The following is a 19,834-nucleotide window of genomic DNA, read 5'->3' on the forward strand; positions in this document are numbered from 1 at the left end:
CACCCTATGCTGGAACAGGCAGATTACTTCTGAAGAAGAACTCATGCTTAAAGTTTATAATTCAGGTGCTTAGGGACTAGGCAGTAGGAATTTTGAAAAACATTGTATTCGAGTAGAAGTAGGGAAGAGGACTTCTGTAGAAGAAGAGAGAAGAAATAGAGATACGTTGGGACTGGTGTAAAGATGGTTAAGGGGTGAAGAGAAAGGAGCTTTCAGTTAGTGGATATTTTGATGTTAATCTTCAGTTTTGGAAGTAGAAGTCTCACCATGATTGCATGACACTGTCCTCTGTATGGGAAAATGGTTTTGGTTTACCTGAAGAGAGTATTTATGAAATGAACTCGTTATGTTTAGTCAAATCGTTGTGCATATATGCTTGAGGAAATGTTGATCTTTGCTGAGGTACTCATTATCCATTTCTCTGATAGAAAACAGCAATCCTAACTACAATTGGTGTCTTGGAGGAGCCACTGGGGAATGCTCGTCTTCATGGATCTCGTTTAATAGCTGCTCTGCTTCACACAAACACTCCCAGTATTAATCAGGAACTATGCAGACTCAGTACCATGAATTTATTACTTGTAAGTGCGACACTGTGACTAAGGAGAGGGGGAATAACTTTACACTGGAAACAATTTTACTTTCCCTTTCATCTGTTCAGTGCAAGGTAGTTTGCTTCATGTGTGCTGGTGTCAATTGTTTTTCTAATCTACTGAAAGGAGGAACATCCGTCCTCAGAATAGTATTTGTAATACAAATACAGTTGCTTAGTATTTTGAACTGAACCTTTTGCTTCAAATTTACTGTTACAATAATTAGTAGTTGTATCAGCTCTCATAATACGGAGAGCTGATCTTTTTGTCTAGCTGTGAACAGGGACATGTTCTGAAAACTGCTGATAGAACCTGGACAATCTTTCAGAAAATTATTTTCATACATAGAAATTTAGTTAATATTTTTCTTACGATGAAGTCAACCACAGAATAGATAACTTTTTTTTTCAGCATGTCTGTGCTGTGAGACCTAGCTGTGTAGGAGAGTATTTCCTATGTGCTCAGTTTGTTGGAAAGTATGCATTACAGCAGAGCAAACAGAGCACATTCCAACCATAAGTGGATGCTAAGGTGTACAAGTAAAACTGTTTTAGTGGAATTGCTGATTATACAGCTAATTGGGCAGTGTTCAAATATCATTTGATTGTTAAGAACGGAAAGATGTATCTAGAGTGAATTCTTTTGTTTCTCTTTTTTTTTCCCCAGGACTTATTTTTTAAATACACATGGAATAACTTTTTGCATTTCCAAGTGGAATTGTCCATAGCAGCTATCCTCTCGCACTCTGTGCAAGAGGGAAAAACTACTACTAATGACCTAGAAAGCAAAGAAGAGGTGCTGAATGGAAATGTGGCCACAGAGAACTTAAAGACTCCAGAAAACAATACCGAGAATATCATGGTTACTCATGTAAGTCTGGTCGTGTCACCTGAGAATTTTAGACTGATTGATTCAGTCTGCATATGCATTAACAAGGAAATGGTATGACGAACTGTTCAAGAAGATGGAGTTTATTTAAAAGTGTCTAGCTATAACTTGATTCTGTCAGTTCTGGATGGAAGTGTACTTGCTTTTGTGCATTTGTTGTTAGCATCCAATTACAAAATAAACATACCACCCATCTCATTTAATGGGCTTGTTGAATCTATTTTTATTTAATTTTTTTAGTAAAGATGTATATAAACTTTGGACAAAAAAAAATAGCAACTACAACTAGCTGACTATGTTTTAGCTTCTGCATGGTGGCCCTAACGATGAAAATTTTTTGTTGTGTTTGTAACATGACAATGTTCTTCATTGCTGCTTATGTGAAGCCCAAAAGCAGGCTGAAGATGTGTGTAGGTATTGCTGTTTTCCCTGGATCCTCTGAGGAAAAATTTGAGAAGGAAGAAACTTGAGCTCTTGGGAAAGATAAGTGCTGAACTTTAAGTTCTTGTTCAGTAGGAGTGAAGGAATGAACAAAAGTAACTACAGTTCAATACAGACTTTGTAAGGCATGAGTCTTACTTTGGCAAACTTTTGAAATGTTCTTCCTATCTCTTTTTTTTCTTCTTTGTTTTTTTTTCCCTCTAGCTGTTCCAGAAATGCTGCCTAGTGCAAAGGATATTGGATGCCTGGGAAGCCAATGACAAAATACAGTAAGGGATTTCGGGTTCAGAAGGTCTTTGTTCTAAGGCTGCAGATTTAGAATGTTGCCTTGAAATATTCTTTCAATTATTTGGATAATTTACAATTTAATGGTGTAAAAAATGATTTGGATTATGATTTGGAATTAGTATTATTTGCATGTTAAAAACCAAATTTACTAAATAGGCATATGATTTGAAAGCATGATTTTTTCAAAGTGTCTATAATGTATCAGCCCAAACGCACAATGTGCCTCTTTCTTGCTTTCTCAGGAAATTACATGGCATAGAACTTTTTTCTTTCTTTCTTTTTTTTTTTTTAAATGCATAATTATATTCTCCCTAGAGTGAGCAGCTATGTGGAAACTGAGACGGGCAAGCATTTTTGCCCCAGATTTGCCCCACATTTAATATTCTAACTTTATAAACTACTTGGATTTCATGCTGATTGCAGCAATCATAAGAACAAGTTAATTTTAAAAACCCTAAAACACACTGAAGTGAAGTGAAAACACTATCTAGACTTCTGTTTCTTTGTCCATCTAAATGCTTTGGTCCTCTCCCATTATTTTGATCTCTTTATGGCTTCAGAGTGCCTTGTAGTCCTGCTGTAATTGTTTTAGGCTTACTGTCAGGCCATAATTGCTGGGTTGAGTTTTGGTTTGACTTTTTTTAAAATTTGGATTTGTTGGGTTTTTAGGGGTTTTCCCTCTTGCAGCCCCTAGGGCTGTTGATAAAAAATTTCACTGATAGTTTAATTACACAACTATCATTGTGCACAGTCTTGTAGGTAACAAAAATATCTGTGGCTGCTGCTTAAAAGTTTCCTAATTAAATTAGACAGGAACTAGAGCTCATACATATTTTATGCCAAATAGTTCCAGTCACCATATTGGAAAGAATTTTAATGGCAAGAAAAAAATACTGCGTTAACGAGAGGTATCTCAGATGGTGTGCTTTAAGGAGTTTGATTTATATGAGGTTTATTGTACCACTCAGTGAGGAGATGGAGTCAAGCACTGGGAGCCCCAGGGTCAGCAATTCCAAATTAAGAGCTTGGGAATTATTTCTTAAAAATCATCAGCAGGAATGGTGGTAATATATTTTCCTGTTGGAACATGGAATTTCTCCCTGGGTTCTCTTAGTTTTAGTTGTTCCATATGTTCTTGATGAAGGACTTTGTAACTATTAGAATTTAACTTCTAGGTAACCCACATAATTCTTTTACTGCAATCCATTTGATCTGCCTGCATAATTAGAATTGAAAATAAAGTAAGCCCGGTCATCAATGTGAGCTTATAGGAAACGTCAGTTTCCTGAAGCACATCTTTGCCTGCCTACTGATGTAAGTGTAGTAACCACCAATTGTGGCATGGTTGATAAAAGTATTTGAAAGTGTTGAAATAAAAGTTAATTTTGCATGTTTGCTGTCTTCATTCTAGCAGTGTGTAGGGTCTGCTCAACCAAGAAAACATGTTGTATAGGTACTTCCACAGGACCAGACAGATACAGCATTGCTGTATGCTGCTCTTGTCACCATAGGCTTTAAATTTTTGAGAAAGCTGAGCTTTGCAAGTTTGCTGAAAAACATACATTTTTATAGAGAGCAGTAGGGCACTGCCATGTCCCTTGGCCCCATCCACCCAGGGGTTTTGTCCTCCAGAGCTCTTGTGCAGGTCTGTACAGGGCCCTTGTGGATGCTGGTGTAACCCCTTGGGTGTGCCTGCATGGTCCTGGGGGTCTGGGGGTACCCCAGCTGCAGGCGGGCTCTAACCTGAGGCTGGGGGTGCTGGAGGTGGCCTCAGGCTTGCAGCAGGACTGCTGCAGCCGAGGTGCTCAGCAGTGTTTTGGGTACGGGCTGGAGCTGTCTGTCTTGTTGGGTTGGGGTTGCGAAAGGAATTGCCATGAACCTGTGTGCAGAAGGTTGTAGCACGGCATTGGAAACTCGTTTCCAGGTGTTCAGTTTGAGTAGTTCTCAACCCTGAATTTTGGGGTTAGTGCTTTCCTTATTTTAGGATGTCTGCTATGAAGACAGGCTGAGGGAGCTGGGAGTGTTCAGCCTGGAGAAGAGAAGGCTCAGGGAGACCTTAGAGCGGCCTTCCAGTACCTAAAGGGGCTTGTAGGAAAAATGGGGACAGATGTTTTAATAGGGCCTGTGGCAATAGGATAAGAGGATATGGTTTTAAGCTGAAAGAGGGCAGGTTTAGATTAGATCTAAGGAAGAAATTCTTTACTGTGAGGGTGGCGAGGCGCTGGCACAGGTTTCCCAGAGGAGCTGTGGCTGCTCCATCCCTGGAAGTGTTCAGGGCCAGGTTGGATGGGGCTGTGAGCAACCTGGTCTAGTGGAAGGTGTCCCTGTCTGTGGAAGGGGTTTGGGACTAGATGGTCTTTAAGCTCCTTTCCAACCCAAACCATTTTGTGATTCTCTGTATGTACAGATACAGTTTGTATTGGCTTTGTACTCTGGTTTTTGGTGCAGGAACATGTGGAGGGATGAGGGTTTGTTTTCTAAACCATCTAGTCCCCTCACCTGCAAATGTTCAGCTCCAGCATTAGGAGAAAGCCCGAGATAATTTCACAATAAACTTTTTAGAGATTCAGGAGATGATTACACTTTTCAAGGGGTGTGTAGGACATGCAAAAAAAAAAAAAAAGCTTAAAATGTAGCTGTAAGTGCATGTGATCAGGAGAGCTGATACTGTCTGATGGCTTTGCTGTATTTGACCTGTCAGCTTAGACTGCTGCACACAGATGCCCCCGAGCAAGGGTAGAGAAGAATTTACATGAGCACAGCATGCCATCTCAAAATTAGCTCTGATGTACTTAGTGTCTTCCTCTCTCCCAAGGAAAAATGAAAGTCTTTATTATGCATGGACTCTGTTAGCATCTAGGAAAGAAACCTTTGTTTTACAGCTGGAGGCTTAGTGACCTGAGGTGGAAACTTACTGTTAGTAAGGGGGTTATTTTTGTTCAGTTTGATTCCGACCCACCAATTTGATTTGTGGTGGCTTGAGTTAACCTTGGGTGCTCCTTGGGCTACATCAAGAAATAATAATTTCAGAATTTGACTTGAGGATTTGGGAGTTTCGTCTGGGTTTCTTTTCAGCACCTGCCAGTTTAAAGGCAGAAATGCTGTTTCTAAACATGGTACTGTGAAATTTCTTGCCAGGAATCTGCCACTGGGTTTAGGTTTTTGTTCTCAAATCTCATCAGTCCTTCTTTGGATACTGTAGAAAGCACAATTAGTTCAGGCTTTTCATCCCACAATTTTTAGATTGCTGCTTTGCTATTTAGTGAAGGAGAACCAATGAAGATTCAAAGAAAAGTGACTTAGGAACTGCCTGGACTTAATGGTGGCTTCTTACACTTTTTTTGTAAGGGGGAAATCTAATGGTTGTAGATTACTGTCTTTTGTTCTCTTGAATTCATCTGCTTAATACTTCAATTGCAAGTGAAACTCTCTAAAGCTTTCTCAGTAGTAGTGATGTAAATTCTTACTGCTGTGAGTTTTCTTTAGTGAAAATTATAATCAGATTATTTATTTCTGCAGCGGTCTTTCAGTGTACCCGATTAGCTTCCTCATTGTAACTGGCTTAAATTTTATCACGTGTATTCTGAACTGGATGAGTGATCTCTTCCATCTCAATACATGAGAAAATGCAGAAAGGTTCAGTTCTGGCTAAACTCCTCCTGTGCCTTGCCTGCATGAGCAGAGGGTGTTCCTGCTGAGTCTCTGCTGCATCTTCTATACTAACCCTGCTTGGTGTAATGTGTACATATGTCAGACTGTTGCAACAGTGGGGAACTCTTAGCATGGCTAGGTTATGAAGGCGGTTATGACTGTGACCCTGGGATTCCTGCTGCCTGGTTATGTTGCTACTGACTGTTTTCTCTTTTCAGGGCAGAAGGTGGAATGAGGCGAGGCAATATGGGCCACCTCACCCGGATAGCCAATGCTGTAGTACAGAATATGGAGAAGGGCCCCATGCAGACTCAAATTAGTGAGTTCATTAAAGGTACATGCTCCTTTCTCTAGTCCTTCTTTTTTTTCTTGATTAAATAATACTTTCAGGCCTTTTGGAAAGACTTTTATTGCATGTATTTTGTGAGGGTCCCTGTTTCCCGTAACTTAGAAATAATGTCTAGGCCAAATTTGGTTGCTCTTTGTTTTCATACAATCATATTGAGATGGAACTTTGTTTTTGCAGCCATATACTGAAGGTATCCTTTTAGAGCTAAAGAATGCTTCTTTTCTTCCGGATTTATGTATATGTTTATAATGCTTATTTACAGCATTCTAGGGTGGTGTTCCTCTGCTTCCTTATTATTGTATCTGTCTGAGAGGATGGGAGACACAAGAATAAATGATGACGGAGACCCTCCATCTCCACTTTGTTGGAGATATTCACATTGCCAGGCTTTGTCCATCATATCTTCATTGGATTTATTTTGAGAACTAATTCTAGCTGACATTTTTGTGTGAGAGGAAATAAGATTTTCCATCTGCATCTATTAAGGGAAATAATGAACGCAAATGTGACTTGAGTTTCCACTTTTGGCATATAACAAACATATCAAATGGTAATATAGTAACTCGGTGTGTTGTCATATCCACATGAAATTTGAGAAGTTATAAATATTTTAGTAAAGACTGCAAGTTTCACAAGTCCTGGTTATTTCTCTCTCTTGTTTTACTGTACTGGGTCTGGCTGGGATGAAGATAACTTTATTCATAGCAACCATGCGGTGCTGTGTTTCAGAGCAGTGACTAAAATGGTGTTGACAACACAGCAATGTTTTAGCTCTTGCTGAGCAGTGCTTGCACAGCACCAGCACCAAGGCTTTGTTATCCACTCTGCCCCCCCGCAGCAAGTAGACTGGGGGGGGTGGACAAGAGGCTGGGAGGGGACACAGCCAGAAGCCAGACAGCTGACCTGGACTGATTGAAGGGCTATTCCATGCCATATACTCAGCAGTAGGAACTGGAGGAAAAGTCTTTCTGAGGTAGCTCCTGCTCAGAAACTAGCTGGGCATCAGTCTGCTATTGGGAGATGGTGAGTGAGTGCCTTTGCATCACTTGGTTTGGGTTTTTTCCCCTCTTTTCTCCATTTATTAAACTTTATCTTAGCCCATGAGTATTTCTTGCTTTTGGTCTTCCAGTTCTCTCCCCCATCCTTCTGTGGGGAAGACTGAGTGAGCAGCTGGGCGGGTGCTTAGTTGCTGGCTGGGGTCAACCCACCACAATCACCATGAAAGAAAAGGAAGGGAAAAATGTAGAACTCAAGTCACATGTTTACAGTTTTCAGAAAGTTGTAGTAGAAATTTTGCATCTTTAGGCCACTGTAATTCCACAAGTGAGTTAAGTCCAGCAATATCTTACTGGTTGGCCTGATAAAAGATGTTCCTTTCTCTGCAGAATTTACCATTTTTAGAAAATCATGAGTAAAATTTAATTCACTTTGCAGAATGTTTACATAATGGATGCATTACTTGGTTCATGTGCAGGTTTATGTGTCTGCTCAAAAACTTGTAGGTAACCAGTGGGACTAAATGACTGGCTTTGATCCCTTCTTATTGAGATGTGGTAATCTTTATGGTGATCTTTTTATTACAGAGCTACCTGAAGACTGCAGAGGGAGATGGGAGAGTTTTGTAGAAGAGACGCTGACAGAAACAAACAGGAGGAATACAGTGGATTTGGTGAGAACAGTGATATGGTGCATATTTCAGATAGACGTACTATTTTCTGGACTTAAATTTTAAAAAGTCATATGCTGGGTTTTTTCTTCTTTTGCTTGTTTTTACGAAGAAAGTGTACAAGGGTAGAGCGTTTGTAGAAAACATACTCCATAATAGTTTTTCAGGTAGCACAACTCTGATAAATGTTGGAAAACTGGTGCATGTTTGTGTGTTATTCACTGGGACAGTTTCTGCCTTCTGAGGAGTCTGGTTTTTGTTTGTGTGGAACAAAGGTATTTGAGCTTTCTCTGCTTTGTTGTGCTTATTGTTTTGTCCTTTTTTCAGGTGAGCACTCACCATCTGCACTCTTCCAGTGAGGATGAAGACATTGAGAGTGCTTTTCCCAATGAACTCTCTCTCCAGCAGGTGAGCTGACAGCATGCTTTTCACTATTCCTGGGAAGCTTGCTTCTCTGATTTGCTCTTAATCCTTCCTAGTATAGAGCAGCTTTCTAGATTCTACTCTCAGTCAGTGTGTGTTCAGCTTTTTTGTGTTTTTCCAGTATAGTTACTTACATGGTCTAGACTCCAATTTGGAATAAATTTGGCTCAGACTGCATTCAAGTCCCAGATACATGATGTGCCTCACATTTCTGTGAGGCACTGCATATTTCTTGCTCTTTTCCTGATTCTCTTCACACTGGGTGGTCCTGATGTTGTAGACCAGTTGCAGCAACTTGCTGTAGTTCCCAGCCAACCAGGTAGTGTGCATCACCTACCTGCAGTAGAATGGGAGCTGACAGAGGGGTTCTACTTCCTCTTGGGCTATGCAGACTGTTAAAAACTGAAGGAGCCATACTAAAATGTTAGCAGTAAGTGGGAGCAGTAAGCAGTAGCCTTGACTTAGGAGGAAACAGAGGTAATTAAAGGTTCGCTTGCATTTAGCAAAGATCTCGGGATCCTCAAAATCTGAGGTATTCTGCTAAAGGTCCATCAAATTATGGAAGCTGCTTTTCAGGATGAAGCATTTGGACAAGATTCTCCAACCTTTCTTGATACTAAGAACATAAAGAGCACTAGTAGAACATATTTAGTAGGAAGCTACCTATGTGGAATAAAAAGACAATCTTGATCTGAAATCTAATTAAGGGAAAAATGAGCTGAAAGTAGTTTATAGTTACTCTGTTGTCCAGATACTCTGGCTGCTCTTGACGTTACAAATACCTTTCTTTTCGTCAAATGAGACTTAGAAAGTACATTAAAAAGGAAAAATGCATTGCCTTTGTAAAAAAACCAAAAAAACCAAAAAAAAACCCCAAAAAAACCAACCACAACTTTTTTTTTCTTTTACTCTGATAACTGTCACTAGAAATACTGACAGGAGCCCTCAGGACTCCTCAGACAGGAACACAGGTCCTTCGTATTGCCTCCAGCGAGTTCACAACAAAAGTGCAGCTGCAGAGATGCGTGTTTGAATTACTTAGCTGTAACTGGAGTGGGCTACCTACCAGTATTCAGAATTATCCTCCAAATAGGAGAAATTATCTGAAGGGTTGGGGGGGAGCAATACGTAAGAGCAAGTGTGAGATTCTATTTAGAGACAGAAGCAATCCTTTTCATAAATAGAGAATGAGGCATGGATGAGTAGGCAAGAATGTCGCCAAAAGCATATCTGTGCAATTATCCTGGGGCACTAGCTGAAAAATAGAAGACCCAAGCTGCTGTGGGAAACCCAACATAATATGTGGGAGTGTTGTCTCAAAGACCTGGGGAATAATTTTTCCATTCTCCTTGGTAAATGTCCACTTGGAGGTAGTGAACTTCAGAAGTGATTTGTATTAGCAAAAGGTAATCTAAAGGATAGTAGTGAGAATGATCAGAGGTGTAGAACGTTAACACAGGAAGAAAAATTGAAAGAATTGGTCCACTTTGTCAAGAGAAGACAAGGTCATATGAAGACATATGCCTCATCCTACAAGGAAGAGGATTTTCGAGGAATTGAAGAGTACCACCTTGGTGTCCATGGTGGGCTTAATTTGCAGCAAGGTGAATTTCATATTGCATTGGGGATAATAAATGAAAAGGACCAATACAATGTTCTAATAGAATAATGAAGCCAGCCAATGGTTTCCTAGAAAAATGTCATTAACTCTCTTTGGAAGAAGTTAAGAGCAGATCAGAGAAGCATCTGTCCAGGGCTTGCAGAAATCTGTTTGATCCTGCTTTGAGAATGGGGGATGGTGTAGGTGATTTCTCAGAATTTGTCAGTTTTGTATGATACCAGTGTTTTTCTAGAACATGTGTTTTCAGCCAGCTTAATTGAGTATCTTTGAATATCTTAATGATAGCTCTTTTGGGGTTCTGTTGCTCAGGCCTTCTCAGAGTACCAGATCCAGCAGATGACAGCTAACTTCGTGGATCAGTTTGGCTTTAATGATGAGGAGTTTGCAGACCAGGATGATAATATCAAGTAAGTTTATAAAACTTCAAAAGCCTTATATTTAGCATGTAAGCCTCTTTGCATATAATCTTCTTCTGGTTCAGGTTTTAAAATGAACCGCACTGTATACCTCCTTCAGTTTGAAACAAACAAAAGACTGATCAGTGGCTTGAAAAACAGCTGACCTTTTTTTCCTTTCATAGGAGTCCACCCTTGATCTCCAAAGACCGTTTTAGAACTAAGGAGAAGTACTTCTTCATTTTGAAGAGAAACATTAAATAAAACATGCAACTATTATCTGTCCATATTCTAGAATAAATTTAATTGCACAGAAAGCAAAGCATTACAGCAAACGCTAGGCAATTACAGAAATATTTTCCAGTGGCATTAAGTCTTTATTGAAATTAGGAGTAGAAGAGAATAGCGTTCTGATGAAGTCCACAGGAAAATTTAGCCATTATCTCCCTTAAAAAAAGGAAGCATAGATAAGGCAGGAGCAAATAACAGTTCAAAGAAGGCAGATGTAGGTGGATTTAATGATACGTGACTTGCTGAATTCAGTGCTGGAATTTGTGCTGCTTTTACAGAATAACTACTGTAATCTAATTAAAACTGCAGGTCATTGTCTCACCTTGAAAATTGTACCTAAGGACATTACTGGGACTGTAATTATCCTGCTTATCCATAATGGTTCAGAAATTGTAACCATTTAGTATAGTTACTGGTGGAAAAGTGCTCCAGGAGGATAACCCAGTGTGTTTCCTGCTCATCAGTTTTGCCCATTTGCCGTCATCTCATTGCAATGTTCATCTCAATCAAAGGAATTATTTGTCATCCAAGGTGACAGGGAGAGTATGTGACTGCCATACCCGCTGTGCATACTGTCCTACGGCTGACACTCATAGGCCAGCAAATGTTGAGTCTGTTCTCTGAAGAACTGCAGGATCCTGGTGTCTTGGAATCCTGACAGAAACTGGAATCTTTTAGCCCAGAAAGCTCAGGGTATGCCACATGGCTCTGACTCTTTGGCTGCTCCAGATTTGATTTTTTGAGGATTCTTTTTCTGGTTCTGCTCAGACCATATTTTTAGCAACCCTTGGCTTCCATGAAATACCTTAAATGAAATTATGATGTGGAAATAGTTCCGCTGCTTTAGAGTTGCTTTCAAGCATGAATCAGAGTAGAGAGTCACAAGATTCTTAGGGTCTTAGGAACTCCATTAAGGTGTTTGCCAAATAGTTGGGAACTGTATTCTAATATGGAGAAAGATTTTGGAGTCCACCTTTCTGAGCATTGTAGATGTCAGAACTTCAATAAGGCCCAGAAGTTCCAGACTAGAATGAGAGTTTAAATGAACGTGGATTACTCTAGTTCTACTCATTTTTAAAAAATAAAATACAGTTTTAACCTCTGTGAGACAGCAGCAAATCTTGAACTTGTTTGTCTGCGTGGAAGGGAAGAGTTAACTTACATGAGGAGCTTCTGATGGTAGCTAATGCCATTTTTAAAGTGAACATGAAACTGAATGAAATCTGTAACTGGGATGTTATCCCTCTATTTGTGATTAGAAAAGGAGAAGAATACACTACAAAGCGGTTCTGACACTGAACTTTCTGAGAGTGGTACTTGTCATCTCTTTTCCAGCTCTTGAAAACTGTTGCAGATACTAATTTGAATATTTGAAGGAATACTAATAATGATTCAATGTCCTGGTTATTTGCGCGACAGTATTTTTTGCTAACTAAACAGGCATCTTTAAAAAGAAAATAACACTGTCCAAACTTAGAGATGAGTAGATACGGTCTGTTGCCCCGAACTGCCAGTCGGTTTGAGTTTTTTGGCCTGTAGCACCCTCTGCTGTTCTTCCAATAGCTGCTCTTAGGTCTGCATCAGAAATTGGGTTATTTACTAATTTTTGCAGCATACATGTCTTAGTAATGCATTGGGGTTGTTGAGCGCCGCTAGTATGCTAAGATTCCCTGAAGTTACTGTAATTATGTTAAAACAGGTGGGTGCAGTCCCTTCTGGATAATTCCGGGTGTATGCCTACCGTGCAGAGTTTAGTCCTGTCTCTGGGTCTTGTCTCATGCTGAGGAACCCAGTGGAATTCCTGGGCGAACGCAGGACTGGAATTCCAGAGCAGCTGGGTGCAGCTCCTTCTCTTTTTAGTTAATTATGAGGTTTGGGGTTTTTTTCTATAAGATTTGGATCAGCTGGAGAGACCTGGTGAAAAAATTAAGATAGTCTTTATGTTCCATAGGTACCATGAGAGTTGCAAAATAACAGCCAGACATTGCTGTGGTTGCCATGAAGCCCCAAAATACCCTATCAACGTGATAATGACAAAATTTTTTCAATTGAGTATTGAATCAGACCTAAGAATGAAGATCTGAAATATTCTTTCATCTCAAAGAGAGGAGACCATTGTGCGTAATACAGAAGTGAATATTCAGGAAACAAACACAGAAGGCATTTAGTGGTCGTATGAAGTGTCTCTGTGGTTAGCTATCCTCCAGTCTTGTGCTGGGGATGCAGAAGTGCTTTGTTACTCCATGCCATCACTAAAGTTTCTTTCCCTTCTTTTTGCAGTGCTCCCTTTGACAGAATCGCAGAGATAAACTTCAATATAGATGCAGATGATGACAGTGTAAGTGGGTTTTTTGGTATGAAACAAATATTTGGGATTAAATAATTATTTATTTAATAGAGCAGATCTGCCAAGGTTATGCTTGAATCAGCTGTTGTTGTTTTGAAAGAAGAAGATTTGGTATGTTATTTTGGTCAAGGAGAAGGTGTCCTCATGACTGAGTTCATTTAAGGAGCTCAGGGTGTTACATGTACCCTCAGAGAATCTCCCTACAGTTTACAGCTTTGGTGAGGATGTTCAGTAATAGTACTCTTTACATTGAAGGAATCTTCACCCCCCCCAGCAGTGTCAATCTGTTTTCCTTATTTTCACTCTGATCATCTTCCCGTAGCCAGACTAGGAAAAAATGCAAATAGAGAGCACTGGGTTTCTTAGGGGTCTAAATACTGCCATGCTGTGCCTTGCCTTTTCTGTTTTATTGACTTAAAATCAGTACTCACTGAAGAAGCTGGACAGTGGCTAAAAGAGGTGATGCCAGGCTCATTCTCCTGACCAAAGCTTGGTTTTGTCAATACTAAGACTTAGGTTTCCTTAGTCTTAAAATACTTCCTTTTTCACTTAAACAGTACTACAGAGAGTTTTTCTTCTCTCTTCTGGTGCTCTGTACAGTGCTTTGTTGATAAAGAAAACTTGTTTTCTTTTTGAATTTGCCAGCTAAGTCTACAGCCACCAATAGCTATTTATATGCTTTGCTTAACTTGCTTTTTTCCTGAGTAGGCAGTTTTTGTGTGTGACGGAATTCTAATGCAGTTCCAAGATGGTCAGTTTGTGAATGTATTCCTAAGGGAATTACTTCCAGACCTCTTCTACAGTGACTTTATATTCCTGCCACTGTGAGGGATACAGAGGGGAACAGCTATGAAGCAGCGTGCAGGAGTTCCTGCTGTTCTGGAAGCAGTGCTGGCTGAGATACTGTTGTGTTCCTTTCTTGATCTATCAGCGGGCTGCTTCTGAGCATTCTGTGCTATCGTAACTCTTCCACAGCTGAGTGTTGCTTGTTGCACAACCTGGGATGTAAAATGAAATAAATGCAAACACCTTCATAGTATTAGTTGTGTACAAATGCTGTTCTATGAACTTCCTATTGCTGAAGTTCTTGTTCTTGTTTCCAAAGAATGAATGGAACTTGATTTCTTCTTAATATTATTTTAGCCTAATGCTTCCCTCTTTGAAGCCTGCTGCAATGAGCGGATCCAACAATTTGATGATAATGAGGAGGAAGAAGACATCTGGGAAGAGAAGGAGATAACCTATGCAACGCAAGTTAAATCAAGAACACGGTAAGGTGAAAACAAAAGATCAAAATCTTTTTTTTTTTCCTTCCTAAATGCTATGAAACTGTACATTTCAGTTAAGCACATGCTTATTTGTCATTTATGTGCTTTGAGGCTTTTTTCTAAAGTCTGAGTACTTTCCATGTCACACTTCTGCAAAAAGAGATGGGGGTTTGTTTTGAATGTGAAGCAAAGATCCAGTTGGAGGAAATGCAGTAATGATTGAAACACCTAGTTACTGAGTATATTATCAAAGTTAATTAAAAAAAAATCCTTAGTTTGAAACATTTAGGACTTATTCTCCTTGTATTTGGAGAAAAGGAGGTTGAAAGAATTGTAAGACTGAGGGTAATAGACAGTATATTCTTTTTCAAGATGTAAAAAAAAAAAATGTTTTGCACAAGCATGAGTGACCTCCTGTGGTGCATATCTGACATTGCAAATAATTTACAAATTTTCATCTCGTTGATATAGTCAGTTATTAAATAAAGTTATTTCTGTAATTCCAAGTCTGAAAATATGATGAAATGAGACAGGGAAATTGCCAGGACCTTAACATTTATTTGCCTAGCATCAGTAAACTGATTGTCTTGCTCATACACAGAATTGACACCACACTAGTATTCCCCTTGTTTACGACTGTTTTGTCTGCTCATATCACTCTCCAGTCCTGAATATGTCACTGCACATATTCCACATTGCAACTCTGCAGATGCATTCTGACAAGTGAAGCACTTAAGGACCTTAGTGTAAATCTCTAGAGGAATGCCTGCTATTACCTGTCTGAGCTTTGCATCTTTTTGGGAAATAAGCCCTGTAAAAGGCATTCAGACTTGGTCAGCTCACAGTTTGTGCTTTCTGCCTGGGGCAGGGAGCAAGCAGATGAGGAATGAACTGGCTGCCCTATGGGTTTTTCTAATTCCGAGTTCTGCAATTTAGATTTGGAGCGTCTCAGACCTCAGAGAGTTCGTCAAAAAGTGATCTTGAGAACGGAGATCATGATGGCAGTGTAGACTCTGAAGAAGAGGAGGAAACAGAACAGCAGCCACCTCTTTCCTCAGCAAACAACAACAAGAACAGTGTTTCTGAGCAGAAGGACTCTGACTCCTCTGAAGGTAAAGAGTTTCAAACAGCACCATCCCATTTGAACTGAGATCTGTAACATCTTTGCAGAACAGCAGTTTGCAAATTGCCAGGTTTCTATGGCTATTCTTTAATTCCACCTGTGCAGCAGATGAGAAGTGTGAATCTAATTATTTGCCTCTGAAATACTAGTGAGCTTGAGTCCTGCCCAGCTGCTTCAGAATAGCAGTGTGATGCTTCAGTTATGCTAAGCCAACCACACAGGTACAAGTACAGTAATAATACTAGCTTTTGGTACAAATTAGCGGAGGATTATGGCATTAACTCCGTACATTATACTACAAGAGTTTTATGCAGACCCTTGCCAAGCATCTCCACACACCATGCATCTGCATTCTCTGCCTAACTGCCTTTCTGGTTTTCATGTGTGTGTTGCAAAACCATTCTTACACTGCCTTGAAGGAAGGCTGTAGAGGGACAAGGTTTTCCCAGACCACAGTGCAAACAATGTTAACATAAATTCATGTTGTCAGTAGAACAGATTCGGTCAACTAAAATACAGGGACCAAAATGTTTTCCCAAACATTTGTTTTTCATATGGTGCAAGCATTTTCAGTTTTAAAACGTTTGTTTTTCTCGGTGATGTCGTTGTATTGTAACTATGAGCGTAATGCATATTTATTCCAGTAATAGCTCTGTACACCCATTTGGTGGTGTCAGATATTTTCAAGTCTTGCCAGGAAGAACCAGTATAAATGACACAAATGGCAACCTGTGGATAGTGTACATTAGTTTAGTTACCCTTTGGGTCTGGCGGATCCCCGTAGCAGCCCTCCTAGTGTGCTTCTACTGGTAGCTAGAAAGGTGTTGATAAGACACCAGCATTTTGACTACTGCTGAGCAGTGCTTGCACAGCATCAAGGGTGCCTCTCCAATCTTCCTCCCACCCTCACCAGTAGGCTGGAGGTGAGCAAGATCTTGAGAGGGGGACATGGCCGAGACAGCTGACCCAAACTGACCAGTGGGATATTCCATACCATACATCTGTTCAGATGTAAAAGCAAAGAGAAAGGAGAAGTAAGGGGAGGACATTTGTTACTTATGACATCTGTCTTCTGGAGCAACTGCTACATGTACTGAAGCCCTGTTTCCCAGGAAATGGCCAAACATCACCTGTGGATGGGAAGTAGAAAATAACATCTTTTGTTTTCCTTCGCTTCTGCACATGTGACTTTTGCTATTACTTTGTTTAATTGCCTTTATCTTGACCCACAAGTATTTTTTCCCATCTTATTTTCTTCCCCCCATTCCGTTGAGGAGGGGAGTGATAGAGTGGCTTGGGGAGCATCTGGTGTTCAGCCAAGGTCAACCCATCACATCCTTCTAGAGACATTACTTCAAATTTTGGTTCAATTTTTGAGTGAGTGTAGACTTGGTGGATCTCTACTACTCTCACTTTTGTTGGATGCAAATCAGTTGGCACAACAGATCTCTGCAACTCATTCCCTTTCTTGAGAAAAGGTAATTAAAATGGTTTTGCAGAATTTGTGATTTGTAGGAATAGAAATACATTCTAATGAATAAGGCTGGAACTGTAAAAAAAAAAAACAAACCCAAACTGTGATCTTAGGTTTGCTCAACATCACTTCTGTGATAGTAAACATTTTAATCCATGTATCAATTCCTCACTTGTAATTGCCACAATTAAACAGTTAGTGATTGAAGTTGTTGAAAGCCATGCCTCCTAGTTTTTGACAGGAAACTAAAGTGCTTAAGAGTTCAGCTGAAAATCACTGGCTGGAAGAATGAAGACATTCATAATATCATTTTATTTAATTGATGCTTCTCTCTTGTGGATAGTACGTTCATACTTACCAGAAGAGGGATTGTCAAGATGGTTGTTTATAATGTGTGAGACAGGCAGCTTTCTGTAGGTTTCGAAGGAGTGCCGTTGGATGGTCTTTCCTTTTTTGTCTCTGGGATCACTTCAGAATATTCGGGGGATTGCCAAAGATTCTGAAAACTTGTGGGAACTCCAGTCTGTTGCTCTGTCTCCAGGGTCTGGATGGACAGCTGTGTTTGAGCCCGTGAACTCGAAGCCCCCCACACCCTGTGTTGCCATGGATGTTGGATCAAGTGTATGGGATTCAGCAGCCCCAGAGAACACTGCACCAGAGGAGAAAGGATGGGCAAAGTTTACAGACTTCCAGCCGTTCTGTTGGTAAGAGGGGCACACGTTTTTTTCCTGTTTCTTTATAACTTCTGGATGAAGGAATACTTGAAAGATGGTTTGGAGTATATTGACTGTAACTTTTTCTTCTTCCCTTTCCCTTCCCCTTGTGTTTTAATACTTTTGTGTTTTAATACTGTCCAAGTGTTTGGATCAGGGCTTCATACTTCCCTTTGCCTTCCAGTGCTTCTAAATGGTGTTAGCATTCATGTCTTATGATACAATAAGTGACTCATGTCACTGCTGCTACACTGTGAGTATAAAATAAGTAAATAAGTTTTTTAGAAGTTAAAAATACTTATGTAAAGAAAGAGTTAGGCCCTAGTGATTTCTTCTGTTGGGGATATTTAGAAGCAGAACCAAGGTATCTGTACTTCATTCTTAAGACTTTTTCCCCTACTTTAGCTCAGAATCAGGTCCACGATGCAGTTCTCCTGTCGACACAGAAAGCAATGATTCAGATGGAAACCCAAAGCAGAGTCAAGACAAGAACTGTAAGTGAGAATGTTACAAGACAAAGCAGATGTATTATTTAAGCTGTTTGAAATTCTGTGTAGTGTGCCATGCCTACAAGGGAGAACTTCCCTCCAGTGTCATCTGCCTTATCTTACTTGAAAGCTCTCTTTCATACAGAAATCAATCTATTAAAATATTAACTCCGAAATCCTGAGCGTTTATTGGGATAATATTTAGCAAGAAAAGGATGAAATTTAAGTTAATAAGAGTTGATGTCACAGAGATGATTAATTTATAAACTGTTTGAAAGCCCTGTTTTAACTGTATGCTTGATTATAAAATTACTTGCTAAAAATTAAAAGGCTAGGATAAGTTATAGTATCAGTAATTGTGCCGAGCCAGTTGGTAACTTCAGTCTGATTTTTTTCCCTTATCCTTTCCGAGCAAGGAAAAATAAAATTTAACAAAGGACTTGGTTCCGTTGAAATTAAACTTTTGTCTGTGGTAACAACCAAAAGGTGGATAATACTGAAAGGGACAGTATGGTACCTTTATCTGCTACATACATTTTCTGGGATACTCTCCCAGCAGAGCTGGAGATTCAGCTCAGTAGAGTTCAGACCAGCTGTGATGACCTTTTTATGTATGTGCATCGTTTCAGTCTACCCAGGTAGAGGTCTTCAGTCAGGCACTGGGCGTTACATCAAGTCATGTGAGCAGATGCCAGCTTTGGCAAGAAAAACACTTTCTGAGACGGCAACACTTCTTTGCCACTTTTGTGAGAGGCTTTCCTTCCATGTGGAATTGAAGCCAATGAACACTTCAAAAAGTATAGCTGCGTACATTATACCATAAGTTCCCAGAGCTCGGGTCACAGTCAGCAGGGACCCCAGGAACTGTCTTAATCATCCCTTCAGAGTTGGTACCATTCAACAAGTGAAGAAAATAGTCTCCTCTGCAGTTTCTATTAAATACAGACATGAGATGGCAGGTGGAGAACGCTCATTTGTGGGGTTGGCCTTGTTTTTTCTTATTTGCAACAATAATACTGCATGTGGTGGGATCTGCACAGAAATCATCATCTCAAAATTTGCCATAGCTGTGAACACTCTGTTTTACACCACCCTGCTTACTGGAGGTTGTACCTGGGGAGTTGTTCCTGTGGTTTTGTTCATTTTGCAATGCAAATTATTTACTTTTCTCAGTCAGCGCTGCCTCTCCCTGTGTTTGGAACGTCTGTGTCACAAGGAAAGCTCCACTGGTGGCCTCAGACAGCAGCTCCTCTGGAGGTTCTGACAGTGACGAGGAGGAGGATAAAGCTGATATCGTCACAGAAACCATCAGCACAGGCTCGGGCCAGGAAACCATCAAGCTGACTATGGATGCTAAAAATGAGAAGGCTGTTTTCACCAGGTGCGAAAGGAATCTCCTTGGGCTGGGGTCCTGCTCTGCCCTGGTTTTAGCCCCCGTGTCGCTGGGGTTGATGTATTACTTTCCCCCTTCAGACAGCACTGTCCCAAATGTCCCGTGTGAGGATGTCTTACAGCTTTCTCGTCACAGTGGTTTTGTTTTAAGAAAATACTTACAACGGGTTTATTTTAAGAAATGTGCATGGCTTGTTTTGGTCACTCGGCCATCTCACAGAAGCATGGCCCGGCTGGCTGGCTGGCTGCACAGTAGATCCAGGCTCAGGTCAGGGATGCCAGGTACGACAGCACGCAAGAGTAAAGCAAAGCCTCACATGATGGCAGTGCAAGGTCTGACATGAAATCAGTGTGTGGTCTTGCAGGGGGAAGATTTAAATGAGTCAAGCTGTCATTTTGCCCTTATTGTCAAAGTAGTAAGTT

At 40.2% G+C, this 19,834-nt stretch overlaps 1 protein-coding gene across 2 annotated transcripts in view; it reads left to right on the forward strand.

Annotated features, from left to right (window-relative positions):
- PPP6R2 (protein phosphatase 6 regulatory subunit 2) overlaps nt 1-19,834 on the forward strand; it is a 106,937-nt gene that overhangs the window by 74,676 nt on the left and 12,427 nt on the right. For both annotated transcript variants that reach the window (XM_055711561.1, XM_055711559.1), the window contains 13 exons: nt 429-581; nt 1,260-1,463; nt 2,127-2,191; nt 6,080-6,195; nt 7,794-7,879; nt 8,204-8,284; nt 10,230-10,327; nt 12,887-12,944; nt 14,097-14,224; nt 15,158-15,333; nt 17,360-17,522; nt 17,937-18,025; nt 19,193-19,400. In XM_055711561.1, the coding sequence (XP_055567536.1) occupies nt 429-581; nt 1,260-1,463; nt 2,127-2,191; nt 6,080-6,195; nt 7,794-7,879; nt 8,204-8,284; nt 10,230-10,327; nt 12,887-12,944; nt 14,097-14,224; nt 15,158-15,333; nt 17,360-17,522; nt 17,937-18,025; nt 19,193-19,400 (1,625 nt within the window). The remainder of the gene's footprint in view (nt 1-428; nt 582-1,259; nt 1,464-2,126; nt 2,192-6,079; nt 6,196-7,793; nt 7,880-8,203; nt 8,285-10,229; nt 10,328-12,886; nt 12,945-14,096; nt 14,225-15,157; nt 15,334-17,359; nt 17,523-17,936; nt 18,026-19,192; nt 19,401-19,834) is intronic.

The sequence above is a fragment of the Falco cherrug genome, chromosome 5 (genome assembly GCF_023634085.1).
Source record: "Falco cherrug isolate bFalChe1 chromosome 5, bFalChe1.pri, whole genome shotgun sequence".
Taxonomy (NCBI): Eukaryota; Metazoa; Chordata; class Aves; order Falconiformes; family Falconidae; genus Falco; species Falco cherrug.